The sequence below is a fragment of the Euleptes europaea genome, chromosome 8 (genome assembly GCF_029931775.1).
Source record: "Euleptes europaea isolate rEulEur1 chromosome 8, rEulEur1.hap1, whole genome shotgun sequence".
NCBI lineage: Eukaryota > Metazoa > Chordata > Lepidosauria > Squamata > Sphaerodactylidae > Euleptes > Euleptes europaea.
This window is the reverse complement of record NC_079319.1, coordinates 258,783-282,557: the sequence shown is the minus strand read 5'-3', so window position 1 is coordinate 282,557 and position 23,775 is coordinate 258,783. Positions and strand designations below refer to the sequence as shown.

At 47.5% G+C, this 23,775-nt stretch overlaps 1 protein-coding gene across 1 annotated transcript in view; it reads left to right on the top strand.

The window, feature by feature from the left end:
• The window catches only part of SCRIB (scribble planar cell polarity protein), a 90,484-nt gene that overhangs the window by 31,831 nt on the left and 34,878 nt on the right, over positions 1-23,775 (top strand). The window contains exons 2-13 of the mRNA XM_056854570.1: positions 1,116-1,233; positions 3,103-3,181; positions 3,810-3,899; positions 4,025-4,081; positions 4,379-4,442; positions 4,606-4,680; positions 6,905-7,049; positions 10,873-10,991; positions 11,246-11,445; positions 13,633-13,799; positions 13,911-14,041; positions 14,447-14,572. Coding sequence (XP_056710548.1) covers positions 1,116-1,233; positions 3,103-3,181; positions 3,810-3,899; positions 4,025-4,081; positions 4,379-4,442; positions 4,606-4,680; positions 6,905-7,049; positions 10,873-10,991; positions 11,246-11,445; positions 13,633-13,799; positions 13,911-14,041; positions 14,447-14,572 — 1,371 coding nt within the window. The remainder of the gene's footprint in view (positions 1-1,115; positions 1,234-3,102; positions 3,182-3,809; positions 3,900-4,024; positions 4,082-4,378; positions 4,443-4,605; positions 4,681-6,904; positions 7,050-10,872; positions 10,992-11,245; positions 11,446-13,632; positions 13,800-13,910; positions 14,042-14,446; positions 14,573-23,775) is intronic.

Genomic DNA, 23,775 nt, shown 5'->3' with positions numbered 1-23,775 from the left:
TCGCCAACAAGCGAGTTAAGGTGACCAGGTCATCTTGGGCAGCGTGTACTTTATCCAGAAGCCCGTCCAGGATCAAAAGGTCGTGGTAGGCTTCCTGATCCGAGTCCTCAGAGGTCCAAGGTTGTGCCACGGCTAGTGATTGCCACTGGCCTCGAATAAGTTCCACTAGGCGGTTGATTTCCGCATCAGTCCGTATTGCTTCCAATAACACATCCCGTAGGAGGGTAGGGTCGTCAGGGCAAGTCGACGACCCCAGCGGCAGAGCCCAGCGATCCAAGTCCTCCAGGATCCCGCTAGGCAGGTCGTAGAATTTATGAAGGGGCTGCTGTCACAATGTAAGCCCTTGGCCCAATCTGGACCATAAACCACATCAGAGACAGTCAGGTCCAAAGAAGTTGGTTTTTACTGGTCATATGGGTTAACAGAGCACAAAGAAAAGGTGACAGCAATGGAGCTTGCTGGCTTGCACTTGGTAATATAAAAGCATGAAAGAAGCAAGAGATTACAAAACACAAACAGCGCTGTGGTTCCCACAGCTTCAAAAGAGTTTAGGTATGCATAACAGTCCTTGAGAGCTAGTCAGTGGGAAAACGAAACCAACCAAGACACAGGCCTGACAGGTGGGTGTCGTGGCAGAGGCGAAACCGGCCAGGGGCTTCTGGACCCAGAGTCCTCTCTTCCAGTTTTCTGCCTCTGTGCTGTGTGACAACCAGCGGTGTGGCGGGGTTGAGAGCGGCAGTCTCTAACCTGGTGAACAGGGTTCGTTGATTCCCCGCTTCTTGGGCCAGTCACAGTTCCCTCCGAACTCTTTCAGCCCCACCTCCCTCACAAGGGACCTATTGTGGGGAGCGATTGTAAGCTGTTGAGAGGTAGAGAAAAAGTGGGGGATAAAAGCCAATTCTTCCTCTTCCACTTCTTCACCTACTCTTTCCTCTCTCCCCCCCCCCCGGCCTCCCCCACAATGGGTGTTCCGAGCAGGCCAGGGATCTGCCCAGCGTGTTCCCTTCTCCAGCCGCTCAGTCCGGACGTCCGCAGGTGGTGGGGTGTTGGTGTTGGCTGGGCCTGGGGGGGCCTCCGCCTCTCTCTAATGACTCTCCTCCCCCCTCCCCCGGCAGCCTTTCTTCCGACTTCTCAACCTGCGCAAGCTGGGCCTGAGCGACAATGAGATCCAGCGCCTCCCTCCCGAGGTGGCCAACTTCATGCAGCTGGTGGAACTGGACATCTCCCGCAACGGTGGGTTGGTGGGGAGCAGCGGGAGGGGGCTCCATGGCACCCATTTGGGCGGGCTGGGATCCAGAGGAGGAGGGGGCTTCCTGGGGTCCATGCCCTCCAGGGCAACTCTCTGGGGCACTGGACTAGATGGCGCCCTTATGGCAGCCTCTGGGGATGTGCAGAGTGTTTCAGCACCACAGACTCCTGTGCTTCCAGACAGGCTGTTCCTCTTGTACCTGGCCAAGCCCCCCACCAGCCACTGCCCCCCTTCAGTATATCGGTAGGAAACTGCCTGAAAATGGCTTTGCCTGTTAGAGGCTGCCGCAGATGCCCCTCTCTCTCCAGTACATTTTATAGACAGAGTCTTCTGGCCCCAGTGCTGAGGAGAACCCTGCTGAGAGAGGAGCCTGATGCAGGTAGGCAGAGGGTGGAGGCAGAGTTGGGCATTCAGAGGGTGAAAAAGTGGTCGTTACAAAAGGCAGATCAGAAACGTACAGGGCAAGAGAGAAGGCGGCAGCACCCTGGGAGAGTCATGTTGGAGCAGAGGTTCCAGGGGGGCTCCCTTGGTCCCGGCCACGCTCCCCCCGCCCCTCCGTGCCAGCGCTCCCTTGGGGCTCCTTCCTCTGCCTGCTTGCTGGGAGGAAGCCCTTCATAAGAACATAAGAAAGGCTTGATCAGACCAAACCCTGCTGGATCAGACCAAGGCCCATCAAGTCCAGCAGTCTGTTCACATAGTGGCCAACCAGGTGCCTCTAGGAAGCCACTAACAAGACGAGTGCAGCAGCACCATCCTGCCTGTGTTCCACCGCACCCAAAATAATAGGCATGCTCCTCTGATCCTGAAGATAATAGGTATGCATCATGACTAGTATCCATTATAAATAACAGCCATGAATACCCCTCTCCTCCATGAATATGTCCACTCCCTTCTTAAAGCCCTCCAAGCTGGCAGCCATCACCACATCCTGGGGCAGGGAGTTCCACAATTTAACTATGCGTTGTGTGAAAAAAATACTTCCTTTTATCTGTTTTGAATCTCTCACCCTCCAGCTTTAGCAGATGACCCCGTGTTCTAGTATTAAGGGAGAGGGAGAAAAACTTCTCCCTGTCCACTCTCTCCAAACCATGCATAATTTTATAGACCTCTATCATGTCTCCCCTCAGCCGCCTTCTTTCCAAGCTAAACAGCCCTAAGCGTCTTAATCGCTCCCCATAGGACAGTTGCTCTAGTCCCCTAATCATTTTGGTTGCTCTTTTCTGCACCTTCTCAAGCTCTGTAATAGTTTTTTTTAGGTGTGGTGACCAGAACTGTACACAGTATTCCAAGTGTGGTCTCACCATAGATTTGTACAAGGGCAGTATGATATCAGCAATTTGATTCTCTATTCCTCGACTAATTATGGCCAGCATGGAATTTGCCTTTTTTACAGCAGCCGCACACTGGGTTGACAGCTTCATTGAGCTATCCACTACCACCCCAAGATCCCTTTCTTGGTCTGTCGCTGCCAGCACAGATCCCATCAGTGTATATGTGAAGTTGGGATTTTTTGTCCCAATATGCATCACTTTACACTTACTCACATTGAATCTCATTTGCCATTTTAATGCCCATTCTTCCAGTATGCAGAGATATTCTGGAGCTCTTCACAGTCCGATTTTGTTTTAACCACCCTAAATAATTTGGTGTCATCTGCAAACTTGGCTACTTCACTGTTTAACCCCAACTCCAGGTCATTGATGAACAGGTTGAAAAGCACCGGTCCCAACACAGATCCCTTTGCTGCCCCTCAGCGAGGGGCGCTGGCCTGTCCCGCCTCCACGGTAGGGGTGGGAAAGGAGGTGGTTGCTGATCTCCCCTCACACCTGTCTCTTCCTGCCCATCTTTTGCAGACATTCCAGAAATTCCAGAAAGCATCAAGTTCTGCAAATCCCTGGAAATTGCGGACTTCAGTGGGAACCCCTTGTCCAGGTATGGTGTGGGGACTGGGGGGGGGGGACACGGGGGGGGGGGAAGCAGGGCTTCAGCAGCTGTTCTTTGGCGTGCCTTTCTGGGGTCCCCGTCTGCCAGCCGAGATATGCCTGCAGGGAATCCCGTCTGCCCTCCAGATAAGCTGTTTGGGCTTCCTAGCTTGAAGTAGGCCGTCTGCCGGCAGGCCTCGGACTGTGCTTTGCAAAGAGCTGCCCTGGTGCCCCTCGGCCCAGGTATTTGCCCCCCTAGATGCCATCCAGCACTGGCCATTCTCCTAGCGCAGCCCTTGCTGAAGGAGCCGGGGGGGTGCAGAGAGGGCATCCAGGGGCCCCTGGTCTGAGGGCCCATCTCGTGACCCTGCTGGACCTCCGCTGGAGGGCCTCCTGGCTGGCTTGAATGGTCAGTGTGGCCATAGCTTCGGGAGGGAGAGGGCTGGTTGCTTCTGGGAGGCTGTGGCCTGCTCAGGGTTTGGTTGCAGCTGGCACGGCTCTCCCACTCTTGGTGATGTTGGGGGTGAGTGATGTTGGGGGTGCTGTGGGGGGTGGGGAGAGCACACCTCTGGCAGCTGTGGCTCATGGCCCGTCCCCCTCCTCCTCCCCCTCCTCCTCCCCCTCCTCCTTGCTTGCAGGCTCCCGGAGGGCTTCACTCAGCTGCGCAGCCTGGGGCACCTGGCCCTGAACGACGTCTCCCTGCAGTCCCTGCCCAGCGACATTGGCAAGTGAGTCCCTCAGGGACTGGCTGGGGCGGGGAGAGGGGTTGAGTACATCCCCCCTCATTTCCTTACCCCCCCCCTCCCCGGGACGGACAAACGGTGGCATGCCCTGGGACTTCCTTCTCTTGCAGCCTGGCCAACCTGGTGACCTTGGAGCTTCGTGAGAACCTGCTCAAGTCCCTGCCTGCGTGAGTGCCTGCCGTTTTGCCTCTCTGGTTCTAGCCCTCTTCGTTGATCCGTGCTGCTGCCCCACGTGAGCCACGAAGGGAAAGGGCAGCTTTGGCACACGGCGTGGCAGTTGTGGGAGCGTGGCTGGGCACCCTGGTGGTTGGGAAGCACCTCCCGGGAGGGCGTGCGCGAGGGGAACGTGAGGAGTGGGTCCAGCCTCCGAGGTGCCGTCTGCCCGCTGGACCACGAGCTCCGCCTCTGCGGGGGCTCTGTCTCAAAGCACTGACCACGCTCCCCCCTTCTCTGTTGGCTTGCAGCTCCCTCTCATTCCTCGTCAAGTTAGAGCAGCTGGACCTGGGTGGCAATGACCTGGAGGTGCTGGTAAGAGAGGGGTGCTGGTAAGAGAGGTTGGTGGGTGTCTTGGCAGAAGAAGGACTCCTCTCAGAGGGGGGGCTGGTGTAGCCTTTGTGCAAGGGGTGTGTGTGGGAGAGGTGCCCCAGAGCTGCCTTCGCAGGGAGGGTCACGTGCTGCTTTTCTTCCACAGCCAGACACGCTGGGGGCGCTGCCAAACCTGCGGGAGCTGTGGCTGGACCGGAACCAGCTCTCCTCTCTCCCCCCGGTGAGTACTTCTGCCCAGCAGGGGCCCCGGTGGCGGCAGCAGCAAAGGCGATAGAGTGGAGTGCCCACTTGTCCGTTGGGCCTCTGGGACCACCCTCTGGAAGCTTCTGCTTGCAGTTTTGCCCCTTCACAGTAGAATACGGAGCAGCCTTGGCGGAGGGCAGAGCACAGGCAGGGAAGTCGAGTGCTCCTTTAGCCTCCAGCCTCTTTCTGAAGGAGAGTCAAGGCCCATGCATATGCAGGGAAGAAGACGACCACGGAAGAGACTGTTTCCAGAGTCAGGTCTTGGTTTCCAAAATAGAGCTGTGGAAAGGGCAGGGTGGCCTTTAGGGAGGTCTTGCCCGTTGGCCCCCTTTTTGAGGCTCCAGGACCCACTTTTGGGTGCCGAGCCACAGGTAGGGAAACACACATCAAGAGGATAACTGGCTGATAAGAAGCAGCGAGCATGCATTTGCCGCTAATAGGTTTTATCAGACTTATTTCATTTCCTTTTTTGATCAGGTGACAGGATTGGTAGATGGGGGGATGCCATGGATACTGTATATTTGGATTTTAGTAAGGCATTCTATAAGGTCCCCCATGATGTTTTGATCGGCAAGTTGGAGGGTGGTGGGTTAGATTTTAGGATGGTTAGTAGGATAAGGAATTGGTTGGATAATCACACCCAAAGAGTGGTCGTGGCTCCCTGTCTGATGGGAGGGTGGTATCCAGTGGGGTACCAGAGGACTCCGTTTTGGGCCCCAGTGCTTTTTTAATCTGAATTTAGGAGGGGAGGGTCTACTCATTAAATTTGCAGATGACACCAAATTGGGTGGGGGAGCAAACACTCTGGAAGGTAGAGATAAAATACCATCAGAATTGGATACGCTGGAAAAATGGACAGATGTGAACAAGATGTGATTTCATAGAAATAAAAGTAAGATTTTGCATCTGGTTAGTAACAGAGTTGTGCACGTGTACCAGATGGGGGATTCTCTTCTGTGTCCTCGCATGTATGAAGGAGATCTTGGGGTTTTGGTGGACTGCAAATTGGGCGTAGGTAGCCAGTGAGATGCAGCCACAGAGAAGGCAAATTCCATCTTCGTCTGCATCAACAGAGGTCTCACAGGGTCCAGGACACAAGATGGGCCAGTACCGACACTGCATGCTGCCCTGGTGAGACCCCACTTGGAGCCCCCCTGCGTCAGTTCTGGAGGCCTTTTTATCGGAAGGACATAGAAATTTTAGGGGTTTGGAGACTAAGCCTTATGAAGAAAGGCTGTGGGAGTTAGGAGTGTTCAGCCTGGAGAAGAGGAGATTGGGGAACGGGGGACGGGACAAAATTGCTCCTTTAAAGTACTTGAAGGGTGGTCATTTAGAGGAGGGCAGGGAGCTGTTTCGGTTGGTGGTGGAGAATAGAACTTGTAATGCGGGATTTAAATCATGGGTGTGGCGATATCAGTGGCACCTTTTTTTAACAAGAAGAGCAGCTCAGTGGCTGGCCAGGGATGCTGCGGGTTCTTCCTCCTTGGAGGTGGATGGTTATTTGTCAGGGATGTTTCAGCTCGTCCTGCATGGTGCTGGGGGTTGGACTGGATGGTGGTCTTTAGGTCCCCCCCCCATTTTTTAGTTCTATGATTTAACAGAAAAGCCAATGCCAGTGTATTATTCCAAGAACTCGCTCCCCAGCTTACAAAGGTACAGTTGCTTGCATTCCCACAGCTGTGGGTGTTTGGTCCCATTCTAACCTCCCGCCCTTCTCTCCCCTCGTTGCTGAGGGCTGAGTGGTCCAGGGCCAGATGCTGCTCAGCTCCTGCTGGCCTCTCCCCAGGAGCACCTTTCAGAGCTCCTCTGGCACTCTGTGGGTATCAGCAGTGGTCTGGTATCATATTGGCTCAGACTCACTTCTTACTGCTCTTGACATTATTTTAAGATCTCCTAGTAGTACATATTGAAAGGGATGGGTGCTGTGGCATGGGCGTCTGTTGTTTCTGTCCCAGGCTGCCTCAAATGTAGGTTGAGAGGTGGGGTACCATTTTTTTTGAAATGAATAAAGGGGTTCAGTTTGGCACACCAAGCATCAGTCTCAGCCTGTCTTGCTTGAACCGTTTTGGAAAGAGGGTGCAGTGGGGGACGCAGGAGGAACATGGAAGGTAGCCCAAAGGGAGGCGCCCCTCTGAGCGTGAAGCGGCCGTAGCAGGTGGGCCGGCTCTTCTGGACCAGGACCTAACCCCTCTTCCGCGCAGGAGCTGGGCAACTTGCGCCGCCTGGTTTGCCTGGATGTCTCCGAGAACAAGCTGGAGCAGCTGCCTGGGGAGATCAGTGGGTTGGGAGCCCTGACGGACCTGCTTCTCTCACAGAACTTGCTGGAGAATATTCCTGACGGGATTGGTGAGTGTGGATTGCTGGGACTGGCGGCAGGCAGGCAGCGTGGGGGGCCCTGGGGGCTGGCAGGATAGTGTGCTGTTCTTGGGGGATCTGCATGTGTTGTTGGCGGGCTGAATAAACACTGGAGTACGTTTTTCTTTTTAAAAACATAAATGTCTCCTTTTCCAAACAGGCTGGTTTAAAATGTTGTGTGTGTTAACATAGCATTTCTAATCCATCAAAATGTGCTGGTGCACGCCCGTCAGGAGCCCCTGGGTGGTGACCCTTGATGCCTCCTTAATCGATGGAGGCTCAGGTCACAGTCGTGGCCAATGCTGCCCTTTTGGCCATCTCTGCCAGACCAGGCAGTTGGTGCCCCTGCCCTGACCTAGAGCCACCGGTGACCCACGCGATGGCAACCTCCAGGCTACATTACTGTTACTCGCTCTACGTAGGGCTGCCCTTGAGACTGATCCGGAAACTCCCACTGAGGGCCCCCATTTAGCCAGTCCTCCGTCAGCTGCACTGGCTCCAGGTGGCGCACCAGATCAGGGTCAAGGTGCTGTTTTTAACCTTTAAAGCCTTACGCAGTCTGGGACACCATTGTATCTGCGGGACCCTTCTCCTGGTATGCCCCCCCCCCCCCGAGCTTTACGCTTGACTATCCACAATCTACTGGTGGTCCTCGGCCCAAAGAGTGGCCGGCTATCCTCAACTAAGGCCAGGGCATTTTCTGTCCTGTCCTGGCGGAGCTCCCTTTCTAGCGAGACCAGAGCCCTGCAGGACCGTAAGGATTTCTGCAGGGCCTGTAAAACGGAGATATTCCACCAGGCCTATAGTTGAAGGCAGCTACAGTTTATCATCAGAGGCCTCCCTATTCCCTCCATGGTGTTACCAGCTTACATTTGGGGGCCCTGACTGCCCCTCCAGGCCCACTAGGGCCCTGGGCTCTTATGATGAACGTCACTTATGTTAACTATTTAATTGATTAGAAATTGTTGATTGGTTTTAAAATTTTAAAGTTTATTGTATATGTTTTTATTATATTCTGTGCTTTCTGACAATGTTAGCCGCCCTGACCCTGGCCTTGGTTGGGGATACAGGGCGGGATACAAATTAATAAAGAAAGGAGTTTCTGCTGAGAACTCTTTTCAACTGCACCATTGGGGACCAATTCTGGTCGGAACCATCACGGCACAAAAAAAAAAAAAATCACAAATATCACAAAATCACACAAGGTTGAAAGAGACCACAAGGGCCATCAAGTCCAACCCTCTGCCATGCAGGATCCCACAATCAGAGCGCTCCCGACAGATGGCCATCCAACCACAGAGGGAGGGGGATCCTGCCTTCCCCCCATGGTGTTTTTATGTCACGAAACGGTGCTGGGGGCACGAGGGCAGTTAAAGAAATAACTTGAAGGCGTGCCACAGGCAAGCTGGAGAAACACTGTGGTAGGCGGGCCGGATCCCCTCCTCTTCCCCCTGCTGGGAACTCTCTCCCCTTGGCCCACCTGGGGCTGCTCGTCCCGTCTAGTTTGGCCCTTCGTCCACAACCAGCACAGGAAACTTAGAGGCCTTCAGGGGCAGAAGGCCAAATCCTCCTCAGGAGGACCAGGGTGGTCCAGTAACAAGCCCAGGTAGGAGGAAGGGGGGTGGGAATGCCCCTGCCTGACTACACCAGTCATCACCACTTAATTTTGTTCAGAGTCCCTCCCCAGGGGTGCACTGCTTTTCTGTTTCCCACAAGGAGAGGCCACCATATAGGGTTGCCAGGTCCCCTCTTGCCACCGGCGGGAGATTTGGGGGGGCTGATTTGCGAGTGCACAGCGCACACAATCAATAATGTCCCTTCCAGGGTGAACCCAGAAGAGACAGGGATGCTCTAGCTTGTCCCTAAAAACACTATGGAAACCACAGAGGTTTTGGAGGAATATTCTAAAGCGTCCCCTGTCACTTCTGGGTTTACCTCGGAAGGGACATTATTGTGCCACCCTTTAGCTGGCCTGTTTCCCCTGCTGGCCAGCTGAAGGGCGGCGGGCAGGCCTGTTAATTGATGGGCAATTGCCCGCCATTAACAGGCACCTGGCAACCCCACCATCATACCCCCTACTACTGGAGAAAGGAAAATGTGTTCACTGACCATACATTTCTGATTCTTGATGGCATATGGGTGGGGCACTCCCCCCACCCCCGCCCCAGTGTGAGATGTTTATTTTAATGTCAAGCAGTCATAAGGGGATGAAAAACTTGAGGCGACTTTTGTTGGGATTGCCCATGCCTGAGGTCATAGAATCATAGAGTTGGGACCACCAGGGTCATCTAGTTCAGGGGTCTGCAAACTGTGGCTCCCGAGCCGCATGCGGCTCTTTGGCCCGTTGAGTGCGGCTCTCCGAACTTAGTTCGGAGCCCCTGCTCTCGCGCCCGCTTGCGGAGCCGGCGCGCCTGAGAGAGAGAGAGAGAGAGAGAGAGAGAGAGAGAGAGAGAGAGAGAGAGAGAGAGAGAGAGAGAGAGAGAGAGAGAGCAGGCGAGCGGGTGCGCTGTCTCTTCCCCCCCCCACCATGGAGAATGGCCAGGTCCCCCTTTCCCTTGCCCTCAATGGTTGGGAGGCTAAAGCCTCCCCTCTAGCCGCGCGATTGCTGGGCTGGTGGCTCAGCGGTTCCTCCCCCCCCACCTATCAACTTTTGGGCGGGGCGGGCTTCCTTTGGTAGACCTGGCCTCCGGCTGAGTCCCATTGGGAGGCCATGTCTACCCACTGGCTTTCTTGGCGGTAGACCTGGACTCCGAGGAGGGGAAAAAGTCCCCCTTCAGAGGCCAGGTCTACCAATTGGCTTCTATGGGCCTCCGGAGGCCAGGTCTACTGCCAAGAAAGCCAATGGGTAGACCTGGCCTCCCAATGGGACTCAGCCGGAGGCCAGGTCTACCAATAGGCTTTTATGGCGGTAGACCAGGCCTCCAGACGAGGACTCTGGACGGGGAGGGGGAAATGGCAAGGACTTACAATTTAATTTTTATCAATAAATAAGATCACTGTTAAGTATGATATCAAGTTTTATTCAGTGTACCTATAGTTTAATTGAGACTTAAAACTTTAATTAAAGTTTATTAAGTTAATAAACAGCGTACCTACCTATATAGTTTAAGTTTAAAAAATTTGGCTCTCAAAAGAAATCTCAATCGTTGTACTGTTGATATTTGGTTCTTTTGACTAATGAGTTTGCCGACCCCTGATCTAGTCCAACCCCCCCCTGCACAATGCAAGAAATTCACAACTACTTCCCCCACACACCCTCAGTGACCCCTACTCCATACCCAGAAGATGGCCAAGATGCCCTTCTTCTCATGAACTGCCTAAGGTCATAGAATCAGCATTGCTGACAGACGGCCATCTAGCCTCTGCTTTAAAACCTCCAGGGAAGGAGAGCTCACCATCTCCTGAGGAAGCCTGATCCACCGAGGAACTGTCCTGTTAGAAAATTCTTCCTAATGTCTAGACGGAAACTCTTTTGATTTAATTTCAACCCGTTGGTTCTGGTTTGCAGCCTCCAGCGATTCAAGCTGGCAGGTCTCTTTTCTTCCTTCTTAACACCATCTGAGATTAATATTTTAAAGGTTTTAAGAATGTGTATTGTTTCATGTTAATAGAGTTTTCAGTGAGGGGCTTTACAAGAGACGTATTGGGGTCATCAGGAAAGCCCTTTCCATACGGTTGTCAAAAAAACTACATGGGAGGCCCTATTCCCAAGAGAAGAGATGGCCCCACCCCTTACCATTGAAAATGGATAGTCCCAGTGAGGGAACAAATGTTCTTCTCCGCTCACGCTGAGGCTGTCTTTCCTTACGCCCAGGCCAGCTGAAGCAGCTCTCCATCCTGAAAGTGGATCAGAACCGGCTGGCGGAGCTGACGGAGGCAATTGGGGAGTGTGAGAATTTGTCGGAGCTCATCCTGACAGAGAACATGCTAGCGGTACGTGTGCTTGTAGCAGGAGTTCTATTCCTCTCCTCCAGCTCTCCACTTGCTGGGGGTTGGCCTGGGCAGAGCGCTTGCTCTCAGGCTGCAGTCCGCTCAGGGAGCGCGAGGGGTGTGTGGAGGTGCTAGCCATGCTTGCCTTGTCCCCATGGTCCTCAGCCTGATTCCTCTCTTGCGGGGCCGGGCAGCATGTTCCAGTTGAGGGTTTGGCCAGCCCCTCTGACCACTGTCTTCTTCTGGCTCTGGATCAGGCCCTGCCCAAGGCCTTGGGGAAGCTTGCCAAGCTGACAAACCTCAACGTGGACCGGAACAGACTGCTGGCGCTCCCTTCAGAGATAGGAGGCTGCAGCAGCCTGAACGTGTTGTCTCTCCGTGACAACCGCCTGGAGTTCCTGCCTGCGGAGCTCGCAAGCACCACGGAGTTGCACGTGCTGGACGTGGCAGGCAACAAGTAAGTGGGGGGAGGGAAGGGAGGGCTGTGTGGTTTGCCTGGATGTCTGGGGGCGTGCGAATCGTTCGCTTGGTTACTGTATTTATAGTCTGTCTTTCTCAGGGAGACCTAGGGCAGATTACACACTGTACATCGATGCAGTCAGGTGCGTCATCTAATAAGCAGTGGAATAGGCCTAGGATTACAGAAATCTGAAACAAAGAATAGAGTTTTAGACATGCTTATGTTAAATAAGGCAGAAGAATTATATAAATAGAAAGCAGTGGAGTGAGAGCCTGCAGCAGATAATACAGACTATGCACAGTGGTATAAGCCCACAGTCCCGTTCTCTTCATGAAAGTGCCTTTCTGAACCATTCTGTTACAGTATATGCCTATTACCTTTATAAAAATGTCCTGAACAGTTCTGTCTTACGTAACTTGCCAAATGACAGAAGTGTGGGTACATTCTTGACCTATTCAGGCAACCCGTTCCACCAGTTGGGGGCCACAACGGAGAAGATACCTCTGTCGGTGGTTGTTGATCTTGCCCATGTGCAGGGTGGCACCTCCAGAAGGCCCTGCTCATCTGAGCAGAGCCGTCATGGCAGAGCACAGGAGGAGAGGTGGTCTGGCAGACATGAGGATTCCAGGTCTTCAACCCCTTGAGCATCCTCGTCACTCTCCTTTGCCTCTGCTCTAAAGTTTCTGTGTCTTTCCTGTAAAAAGGCCACCAGAACTGGATGCAGGGGGGCTCCAAGTGGGATATCGCCAGGGTAGCATGCAGTGTCGGTACTGGCCCATCTTGTGTCCTGGACCCTGTGACGCCTCTGTTGATGCAGCTTAAGATGGATTTTGCCTTCTCTGTGACTGCATCTCACTGACTACTGCTTTTTGCCCCAGTGCTTTTAAATAAGTAATCTGGCACCCCACTGGATACCACCCTCCAATCAGCCAAGGAGCCACTAACTACCACTCTTTGGGTGCGATTATCCAACCAATTTCTTATCCATCTAACTATCCTAAAAACTAATCCACAGCCCTCCAATTTGCTGATTAAAACAATATGGGGAACATTATAAAATGCCTTACTAAATCCAAATATACAATAACTCCCTGCCCCAGGATGTGGTGATGGCTGCCAACTTGAAAGGCTTTAAGAGGGGAGTGGACATATTCATGGAGGAGAGGGCTATCCATGGCTACTAGTCAAAATGAATACTAGTCATGATGCATACCTGTTCTCTCCAGCATCAGAAGAGCATGCCAAATATAATAGGTGCAAAATGGCTGCTGCAGGAAGCAGCCACACACACACACACACACACACACACAGAGAGAAGAAGTCCACGTGTGGGGGAGTCGAGCAGCAGTTTAAAAAATACACTGCAAAAGAGGAGAGAGAGAATTAAACTGACACTGTGGAAGCAACTGTGCCAAATCGTCATTATTTTAATCTGTACAGCCAATCAGAGAGGTCATACTAGGCAACGTTCCGCCCGGCCCCACCTCTTTTCTGAAAAGATTTGGTGGGTAGCAAGCAAGATGTTGTGGGGTGCATTGGTGCCCATGGGCACCACACTGTGGTTCCCGGGCATAGGGCTTTAAATGTCAACCTTGAATTGGGCCCTGCAACCAATGCAGAGGCAGTGTAGACGGGCCGAGGCTGGAGAGCTACGGGCCCCACAACCCTCCATAGTCAACATCCCGGCTGCAGCTTTCTGTACCAGCCGAAGTTTCTAAAGGCTTGTCAAAGGCAGCATTGCATTGCGGGGCTCTAATCGAGGTGCAGTCAGGGCCCCCGCCACAGTGGCCAGATCTTTTCTCCCCGGGAAAGGCTGCAGCTTGCTCATCAGGCCCTCCAGTGGTCAATTTATCCCCCACGCCGGGCCAACTTGTCGGAAAGGAAAGGAGACATCCTGTGATGCGCTCCTGGTTTGGGTGCTGAGATGAGGCTATGTTCAAGGGGGAAGGAAGGGCTCCGTGGGAAAGGGGTGGGGTGGGGGAGCAGAGGTCTCCTCTGCAGTGAGAGTGTCCACGTGCAGCACTGCATATGGGCCCCGCCACCTCTCCTTCCAAGAAGGGAGTGCTGTGTGCCTCCCTCTCTGGGGCAGCCCTGGGCCCTCTGGGGAGTGGGGATGGGTTTGGTGGCAGAGTCCTTGCCGTGGTGCCCAGCGCTGAGCTGCCGCCGTCACCCCTTCCGACGCAGGTTGCAGCATCTGCCTTTTGCCCTGACTGGCCTCAGCCTGAAGGCTCTTTGGCTGGCAGAGAACCAGTCGCAGCCCATGTTGAAGTTCCAGACCGAGGACGACGAGAAGACCGGCGAGAAAGTGCTCACCTGCTACCTCCTGCCCCAGCAGCCATCGCCCAGCCTAGGTACGCGGGCCCCTCTGCTGCCTTTCCAGCCCCCAGGCCGGCATTGGGGGATTGTGGCGCCCCCTGGGGACTTGGGGTTGCCTTCCCTCACACGTCTCTCCTCCCCGGCAGAGAACCTTCTGCAGAACAGCATGGACGAGAGCTGGACGGACACCAACCTCAACCGTGTCAGCGTGATCCAATTTGTGGATGAACCCAAAGTGGACGAAGAGGAGGAGGAGGAGTTTGGAACCGAGAGGAGGGTAAGGGGCAGGGCTGTGTGGTTGCTAGGCAGAAGGCGGGGCTCTCCTCGCAGCTGGCCGTGCTGCTTGTTGGCCATAGAGAGTGGGGGCACGGTCGGGAGGGGGCAGGAGCTTGCTCTTGCTGGGGTGCTGAGTTCCCTGGACACGCAGAGGTCTGCAGAAGAACGAGTAAAATGCTGGGCTCCTCAGTGCTTGTGCTGGGGAGATTTGCTCTTGCCCTTCTGCTGCTGCTGCAGGTGATCGGTAGTCCCGCCTGCGGGGGACCATCAAGCAGACTTGGGAGGGAGGGGGGCAGCGCGTTCTGCCTTTTTGTTTCTGGTGTTGAGTGGTTCTGTCCTCTTGTAGTTGGGGAATTGTGTGGTGACAGTGGATTGACTCTGTGTCTATGACGTCTTCTTTTCTAAGGGTCTGCAGCGTCGTGCAACCCCTCACCCAAGTGAGCTGAAGTCCATGAAGGAGGCGATTGAAGGACGGAGAAGTGAGGCGTATGCTGCCAGAGTGGGGGCTGACCGGGACTCTTCCAGCACAGGGGTGAGAAGCCGCCGTCCCTCGTAGAAATCCGGGTCTGCCGGAGGAGGCTAGGTTGTTTGGCTTGTTGGTTCTGATCTATCTTATCCTGAGTGTTTGGACTGTGCCTCAATCACAGTATCGGGGTCCGGAGGGGGGGGCTTCGTCTCTCCTTAAGAGAGGTGGTTGTCCTGAGCTCTATGATGGAGGAGGCGTGTTTGGCTGCTCCTTCCACTCTCCCAGGACTGTGGATATGGCCGTTCGGACTATCAGCTGGTGGCCACTCTGCCCTCTTACGGAAGGCATGTGAGGATGGGGGGGGGGGCATTTGGATTATTAAGGCTTGGGGAGGGGGAGTGGCCAGCTGCATCTCAGCCTGGCCTCTGGCTTGGCTGTGGCACAAAGATGGCTGGTGCCGTCCTGGTGAGTGAGCTCTCAGGAGGGCTTTTGTTTGACACTGACGGCTGTGCTTTCTGTCACTGCATTGTTGGTGCTTTCTCTGCTCAGGACTTTAGCCTACTTTGCTGATCTGTCTCTCTGCTGGCAGGTCTGCTTCAGGGGGGTTGGTTGTTGTTGGCGATGTGTGTGTGTTAAGTGCCGTCAAGTGGCTTCCGACTCATGGCGATCCTATGAATCAAAGTCCTCCAAAACATCCTATCTTTAACAGCCTTGCTCAGATCTTGCAAATTGAGGCCCATAGCTTCCTTTATTGAGTCAATCCATCTCTTGTTGGGTCTTCCTCTTTTCCTGCTGCCCTCAACGTTTCCTAGCATGATTGTTTTTTCCAGTAACTCTTGTCTTCTCATAATCTGACCAAAGTACGATAGCCTCAGTTGAGTCATTTTACCTTCTAGGGTCAGGTAGAATTATAGAGTTGGAAGGGACCACCAGGGCCATCAAGTCCAACCCCCTGCACAATGCAGGAAATTCACAACTACCTCCCCTCTCCACACCCCTAGTGACCAGAAGATGGCCAAGATGCCCTCCCTCTCATCATCTGCCTAAGGTCACAGAATCAGCATTGCTGACAGATGGCCATCTAACCTCTTCTTAAAAACCTCCAGGGTAGGAGAGCTTACCACCTTCCGAGGAAGCCTGTTCCACTGAGGAACCGCTCTAACTGTTAGAAAATTCTTCCTAATGTCTAGACGGAAACTCTTTTGATTTAATTACAACCCGTTGGTTCTGGTCCGACCTTCTTGAGCAACAGAAAACAACTCGGCACCCTCCTCTATATGGCAGCCCTTCAAGTACTTGAACATGGTTATCATATCCCCTCTCAGTCTTCTCCTCTTCAGGCTCAACACACCCAGCTCCTTCAACCTTTCCTCATAGGACTTGGTCTCCAGACCCCTCACCATCTTTGTTGCCCTTCTCTGGACACGTTGCAGCTTGTCTACATCTTTCTTAAATTGCAGTGCCCAAAACTGAACACAGTACTCTAGGTGAAGTCTAACCAGAGCAGAGTAAAGCGATACCATCACTTTGCGTGATCTGGACACTATACTTCTGTTGATTCAGCCCAAGACTGTGTTTGCCTTTTTAGTTACAGCATCACACTGCTGACTCATGTTCAGTGTTTGGTCTACTAAGACCCCAAGATCCTTTTCACACACACTACTGCTCAAACAAGTCTCCCCCATCCTATAATTATGCACTTGATTTACCTAAATGCAGAGCTTTACATTTGTCTTTGTTTTTTTTGTTTTTTGTTTTTATAAATTTTTATTAAGATTTTTTTAACAATAAAAAAATATCAAACAAAAAAAACAATACATGTAACAACAATAACAAAAAAAATAAGTAACAAAAATTACAAAATACATAATACAAACTTGGAGGAGTATCCATATATCTCATTTATTACAATCTCAAATATCAAAGTTCTTATATTCAAAAAAAAAAGAAAAAGATACCCCTTCCCCCACCACCCACCATTAACAGTGACCCTTCACCCGACTTCCGCAGCAGGTGTCTAATCAGATTTTACTATTAAAAATACAAAGGTATAAAATTACTCTAGTTTCTACAACTCGTTAATTATAACCATAAAATCCATTTTTGCCATCTTATCCCAATATGAGGCGGCCTTTGACCAAGTTTGTTTAAACTTTTCCATATCTTTCCCATGTAGGAAATCTGTTAATTTGGCCATCCTCATATATATCCATATCTTCTCTCTCCAGATATTAATTGAAGGTTTATTCACTTGCTTCTAAACTTTAGCTATCACAATTCTTGCAGCAGCAAAGCTATACTGGCAGACAATTCTGTCTTCATCATTGATATTTTTTGGTGGTATTCCCAATAAGCAAAATAATGGTTTTCTTTTCACACTACCATTAATCAAATTATTCGTTTCCTTCAAAACTTTCTTCCAGAATTTTTTTATTTTTTTTGCAAGTTTAATAAGCATCCCCTCTATTCCTTCATCCAAATCATTTATAAAGATGCTGAACAACACAGGGCCCAGCACAGATCCCTGAGGAACTCCACTAGTCACTTCTCTCCAAGTGGACGAGGAACCATTAACTAGCACTCTTTGGGTACGATCTGTCAACCAGTTGCAGATCCATCTAACAATAACAGGATCTAACCCACATTTTCCCAATTTGTCAACTAGAATACTATGTGGAACCTTTTCAAAAGCCTTACTGAAATCTAGATAAACTATGTCTACAGCAGTAGAAAAGGGCAAGAGTCCAGTAGCACCTTAAAGACTAACAAAAATATTTTCTGGTAAGGTGCTACTGGACTCTTGCCCTTTTCTACTACTGCAGACGGCTACCCACTGTGAATTATGTCTACAGCATTTCACTTTCCGGTCCACGCAATGGGCTTATCTTGTCCTTGTTCTTACTCTACATAGGAAAAGAACCCTTTTTTGTTGCGTTTAGCATCTCTCGCTAGCCTAAGTTCATACTGAGCTTTAGCTTTCCTAACACTCTCCCTACAAGCACTAGTTAGTTCAGGCTTGATTGGATTTATAACCCACTGATTTGTTTTTGTTTTTTCGGCAGTCCACTGTATCGGTAACACTCTTCCAACACCACATTTCAAAGGAATCTGCTTTCTTCCTATCAGCTTTCTTCATTGTCCAGCTTTCACACCCATACATAGTAATAGGGAGTACAATGGCATGAATTAACTTGATCTTGGTTGCCAGTGACACGTCCTTACACTTAGGGGTCTTTTCTGGCTCCTTCATGGCTGCCCTTCCCAGCCTCAGTCTCCTTCTGGTTTCTTGGCTGCAGTCTCCCTTTTGGTTGATGATGGAGCCAAGGAATAGAAAGTCTTGGAACAATTTCAATTTCCTCATTGTCAACCTTAAAGTTGAGTAATTCTCCTGTAGTCATTACTTTTGTCTTCTTGATGTTCAGCTGTAGTCCTGCTTTGGCACTTTCTCTTTTTACTTTCAGCAGTAGTCGTTTCAGGTCTTCGCTATTTTCTGCCAGTAATGTAGTGTCATCGGCATATTTCAAATTGTTAATGTTCCTCCCCCCAATTTTCACTCCACCTTCATCTAAATCTAATCTAGCTTTCCTAATTATATGTTCTGCATACAGATTGAAGAGATAGGGAGATAAAATATATCCTTGTCTAACACCTTTGCCAATTGGAAACGATTCTGTTTCTCCATATTCTGACCTAACCGTGGCCTCTTGTCCAGAGTACAGGTTGCACATCAAAACAATCAGATGTTGTGGCACATCCATTTCCTTTAAAACCAGCCATAGCTTTTTGTGATCCACGGTCAAAAGCTTTGCTTTAATCTATGTAACAAGCTGATTTTCTTCTGAAATTCTCTCATATGATAAAAAACTTTTTGATTTATGTTAGGCGGATATATTCCCACAAGCAGCCACATGTTATTTCAACTAACAAAACTCTTCCCTCCGTATCTTGGAAGACAACTTTTGGACCTAATGAAATAGGTATATACATAGCTATTCCATTAATTTTTCTACCATTATTACATGCCGTAAAAAGTGTACCCAACCTAGAATATTCCAATCTAAATATGTCCTTTGGGAGTATATGAGTTTCCTGTAAGCAAATAATATTAGCATTACTTTTATGTAGCTGGTGAAATATTTTCCTCCTTTTGTTAGGAGAGTTCAGACCGTTGATGTTCCAAGATAATACCTGTAACATATCAAAAATCAGTTAGATCCCATACTTTTCCATACACAACTTAAACAACCATATATCTTATTGCCCCCCTTCCCTCCATTCTTTAGTCTTCAGCTTCATCAATTGGAGAGTCCTCTGGAGAATCTGCTGGCAAGTCTCCCCCTCCAGATGCCTCTGATGCCTTTTATTCTTCCGTAGATTCTCTGATTGGAACTTGCTTAGTTGATTTAGTAGGTTTCATCAGTTCTGCATCATATCTTCTTAAGAATTGCTCGGCCTTATCCACTTCTGTATACTTAAACCTTTTTGTTTTAAAAGTAAAGGAGATACCTTGAGGATATTCCCATCTATATTGGATTCCATTGAGCCTTAAACATTGAACAATCTCCATGAAGTCTTTCCTTTTCCTCAGCAATCTTGTCGGTATTTCCTTCATCAATCTCAAAGGTTCATCTTCAACTTTTAGTGGTGTCTTGTAATGAGTGTTAAGTATCAAATCCCTATGACTCCTCGAAAATAATTGAAGCAGGCAATCCCTAGGTACTTTGTTTCTGGTTGCATATGCAGAATTCATTCTGTAGGCTGTCACAATCATTCCTGTAGTAACTTCTTCAGATTCTTGTAGAAAGTCTGCCAAAAGAACTGCCAAATATCCACATAGATCCCGATTTTCAACTTTTTCTTTCACTCCACGTATACGAAGAGAAGATTCCTTTATCTTAAGCTCTATCATCGCCATCTGGTCTTGTTGTTTCTCGTCTCTGTCAGATGAGGATGCAATTGCCATCTCGAGGGTGTCCACCTTCTTCTTAGTTTCTTTAATTTCCTGTGTATTTTTCTTTAACTTGGTTTCAACCCTATCTTGCCTAATAGTCAGAGATGAGATTGTATCTTGCAGAGTAGCTATTGCATCAGAATTTTGGGATGTAGTAGCTGTATTCTGGGATAACTCCTGCTTCATTTCAGTAACATCTTGATGAGTCTTAGTTAAAAGTTCAAATACAGAAGTCAGTGTTACTTCAGGCTTTGCTTTTAGAGTCATCTTGGCAGTAACAGATGTTTGTGCACCTGGAGAGGTTGTCTGTTTAGTTGCAATTTGAGTCACAGAGGGCCTTCTCTGAGGAAGTGGTACCACTAACTTTGTATCCTTAAGAATATCCTTGGTATGTTTCTCTTTTTCTCCCATTTGCGAGCTGTACAAGCTGAAGACAAAACAACTGACAATTGTAATCCAAAAGGGGAAAGTGGGGGGGCAAAAGGTTTCTTTTATTTCATTATATGAAAATTATTTCAGATGAAAGAATCAGTTTAGAGAAAACAATCACTATGACATCTCAAATAGTTTCATTCCATGTCACTTGATTATTCTCCAACTTCTTTCTCTTACTTCCAAGTTCCTGCTTTAGTAAGAAGGTTTTTAAGCCAAAAGTCAAAAAACAGAGCGTAACAGAATTATAGATGGTTCTGAATTAAGTCCTTAAAGAGCAATTTTGCCACACACCCCAAGTTAAAGTTTTTTAAAAGTAAAAAAAAAGCCTTTTTTCAAAATATAAAAGAAAATCGGATCCCACCTCGCTTTCTTCTGCTATACCTTTAAGATGGCGCCGGCAATTCAGCGGAGCCCCGTCGGAGCGACCGACGCCGCTTTCTTGGCGGCTATCGCTCAGATGACAGGGCCGCCACCTGCCCCCGTTTCTGCATCCCCTCTTGCTCCGAGGGGTGCCGCTTGCCGGATTTCCCGGGGCTGATTGATCGCCCCGCGGCAGCGAGGCAGCAGGAGCGTGACTCCACTTGTAGCAATATTACTAGCTGAATATGCCACAGAAAAAATGATATGGATGGGGGATTTTAATGGTGTGAATGTACCTAAGATAGACAGATCTGGAAAAAAGAAGAAAGCAACTAATGAAGGAAAATTACCAGGGGTTTTTGATGCTCTTACTGACCAATGGAATATGTTTGATGTCTGGAGATTGGCACATGGCAATAAGAAAGGATATACTTTTTTTCCTCAAAGACACCTATCTATCTATTCCAGGATAGATATGTTATGGCTATCGAAGGGTTTAATAGAGAAATCAGAAGATTCAGAGATTTTACCTAGGGTTCTATCTGATCATAATGCGGTTTCAGTTAAAATTCAAATGGGAGATAGAAGATACAAACCCTGGAGAATTAATGACTTCCTCTTAAAAAATATTAAAATAGTTACCAAATTGAAGATGGATATACAGAATTATTTTAAAGAAAATACAGATAAGGGTACCCGTGAAGATATAGTTTGGGATGCTGGTAAGGCAGTAATTAGAGGATTGTTAATCCAACAAAACACAAGGTGGTATAGGGACAGGGAGAAAAAGAGAAAACATATATTAGATGAAATAAGACAAGGTGAAAGATATTTAAGTAGATTGCAAGATAAAGCAGCTAAGCAGGAACAGCAGGTTAAGATTAGAAATTGGCAACAACAATATGAATTCTTAATAGCTGAAGAAATTGAAAGTAAACTTATGTATAATAAACAAAGATTTTTTGAACATGCAAATAAGCCGGGTAAAATGTTAGCTTGGCAACTTAAACAGAAAGAGAAAAAAATACCAATAACTCAAATTAAAAAGAATGGCAAGATTACAAGAAAAAAAGAGGAGATATTAGAAACATTTGTAGAATTTTATACAAATTTGTATTAAAAAAATGTAGTTTCAGAGGTAGAAATGGATAAGTATTTTATTAAAGGGGACTGGGGAAAAATAACACAGGAAAATAAAGATTTTTTGGACTCTTTAATAACTAAAGAGGAGTTAGAAGAAGTAATAAAAAAAAAAGTAAATTAAATAAATCTCCCGGCCCAGATGGATTTAATGCATTCTATTATAAAACATTTAAAGATCAGTTAATTTCTTATTTATTGGAAGTAATGAACTTAGCATTGAAAGAAGGCATTATCCCTCAAACTTGGAAACAAGCAAATATAACATTAATACCAAAGGTAAATTCTGATTTATTGGAAGTTAAAAATTTTAGGCCAATTTCATTGTTAAATGCTGGTTATAAATTATTTGTAGCAATATTAGCTAATAGATTAAAAAGAGTATTAAATCAAGTAATACATGAAGACCAAGCTGGTTTTTTACCTGGAAGGTTGATGAGTCAGAATGTGAGGGTGGTAATTGATCTTTTAGAATATGCAGAACAAGATACAACACCAATAGCGTTGATATTTTTGGATGCTGAAAAAGCTTTTGACAATGTCAATTGGCAGTTTATGTTTAAGATATTAGACTTTATGGATTTTGGTGTGAATTTTAAAACAGCTATAAAAGGAATATATACACAACAAACTGCCAATCTGATTATAAATGGGTCATTATCACCAAATATTGAAATACAAAGGGGAACGAGACAGGGATGTCCTCTTTCCCCTTTATTGTTTATTTTAGCATTAGAATTTTTATTGTATAATTTTAGAACAAATGATGATGTAGTTGGTGTACGAATAGGTAAAAATCATTATAAATGTAAAGCATATGCGGATGATTTAGTTTGTTTTTTGAGTGATCCGATTGAACAAATTGACAGATGGAACAAAATTTTGGAGGTTTATGGAAAGCTTTCAGGTTTCAAAATTAACAAAACTAAAACCAAGATTTTAACTAAGAATATGACTCTTTCACAACAACAAATATTAACAAAAAAGACGGGGTTTATTGTTGAAAATAAAGTTAAATATTTAGGAATATGGATATCAAATAATAATCTTAATTTATTTCAAGATAATTATGTGAATCAATGGCAACAGATAAAAAAGGATTTGACAAGTTGGGAAAAACTACCATTATCACTGTGGGGAAGAATTTCGGTAGTTAAAATGATGATATTACCCAAAATGCTTTTTTTGTTTCAAAACCTCCCAATAGTTAAGGGTGTACAGATATTTGATGCTTGGAAAAAAGATATTATGAGATTTCTCTGGGGTAAAGAAAGACACAGGATTGCATATAATAATTTAATTGAATTGAAAGATACGGGAGGATTTGGTCTACCAGATTTAAAAATGTATTATCAAGCAGCATGTTTCACCTGGATCAAACACTGGATTCTCTTAGAGAACCCGAAATTATTAGAATTAGAAGGATTTAAATTGAGATTTGGGTGGCATGCTTACTTGTGGTACGAAAAGGAGAAAGTAAATAAAGAATTTAATTCTCACATTATTAGGAAAAATCTATTAAAAGTATGGAAGAAATATAAGGATGTTTTTGAAAGCAAAACTCCCGGCTGGATTAATCCTGTAGAAGCATTTTTGAGAAGGGGTATACATTTAAACTTGGATGGTAATAATTATAGAGAAATGATAGATTACAAAGATGGTACATGGGTATTGAAATTAAAAGAAGAACTTCAGATTAAAGATTGGTTTATGTATTATAAATTAAGAGATGTTTTTAATAAAGATAACAAGTTGGGTTTTAATCAAACCAAATCGAAATTTGAGATTATATTATCAAAGGGCAATAAAGGATTGATAGGGAGGGTATATAAATTACTTATAGAAATAAACTTAGAACAAGAAAGGATTAAGCCGATGATGTTGAAATGGATGAGAGATTTAGGTTATAATATAGATTTGGAAATATGGGAAAACTTATGGAAAAAGGAATTTAAGTTTACCATTTCAAACGAAATAAGATAGAATTTGTATAAAATGTTTTATAGATGGCACATAACCCCAGTTTTGTTAAGTAAAATGAAGAAAGAAGATGAAGCTTTAGGTTGGAAATGTGGTATGGAAATAGGTACATTTATGCATGTTTGGTGGTTTTGTAAAAAAATGAGGTTTTGGAGAGTAGTTTTGAATGAAACTAATAATCTGATTAAATCAATAATTAAGAGAGACCCCGCCTTTTGCCTATTGGGTATTTCAAAAAAAGATTTAGATAAAGGTGAAAGAGTCATATGTCAATATAGTTTCGCAGCAGCAAGAATTGTAATAGCAAAAAAATGGAAGCAAACAAATAAACCTTCAATTAAAGAGTGGAGAGAAAAATTATGGATGTATATGCAAATGGCCAAAATTACTGCTTCTTTACATT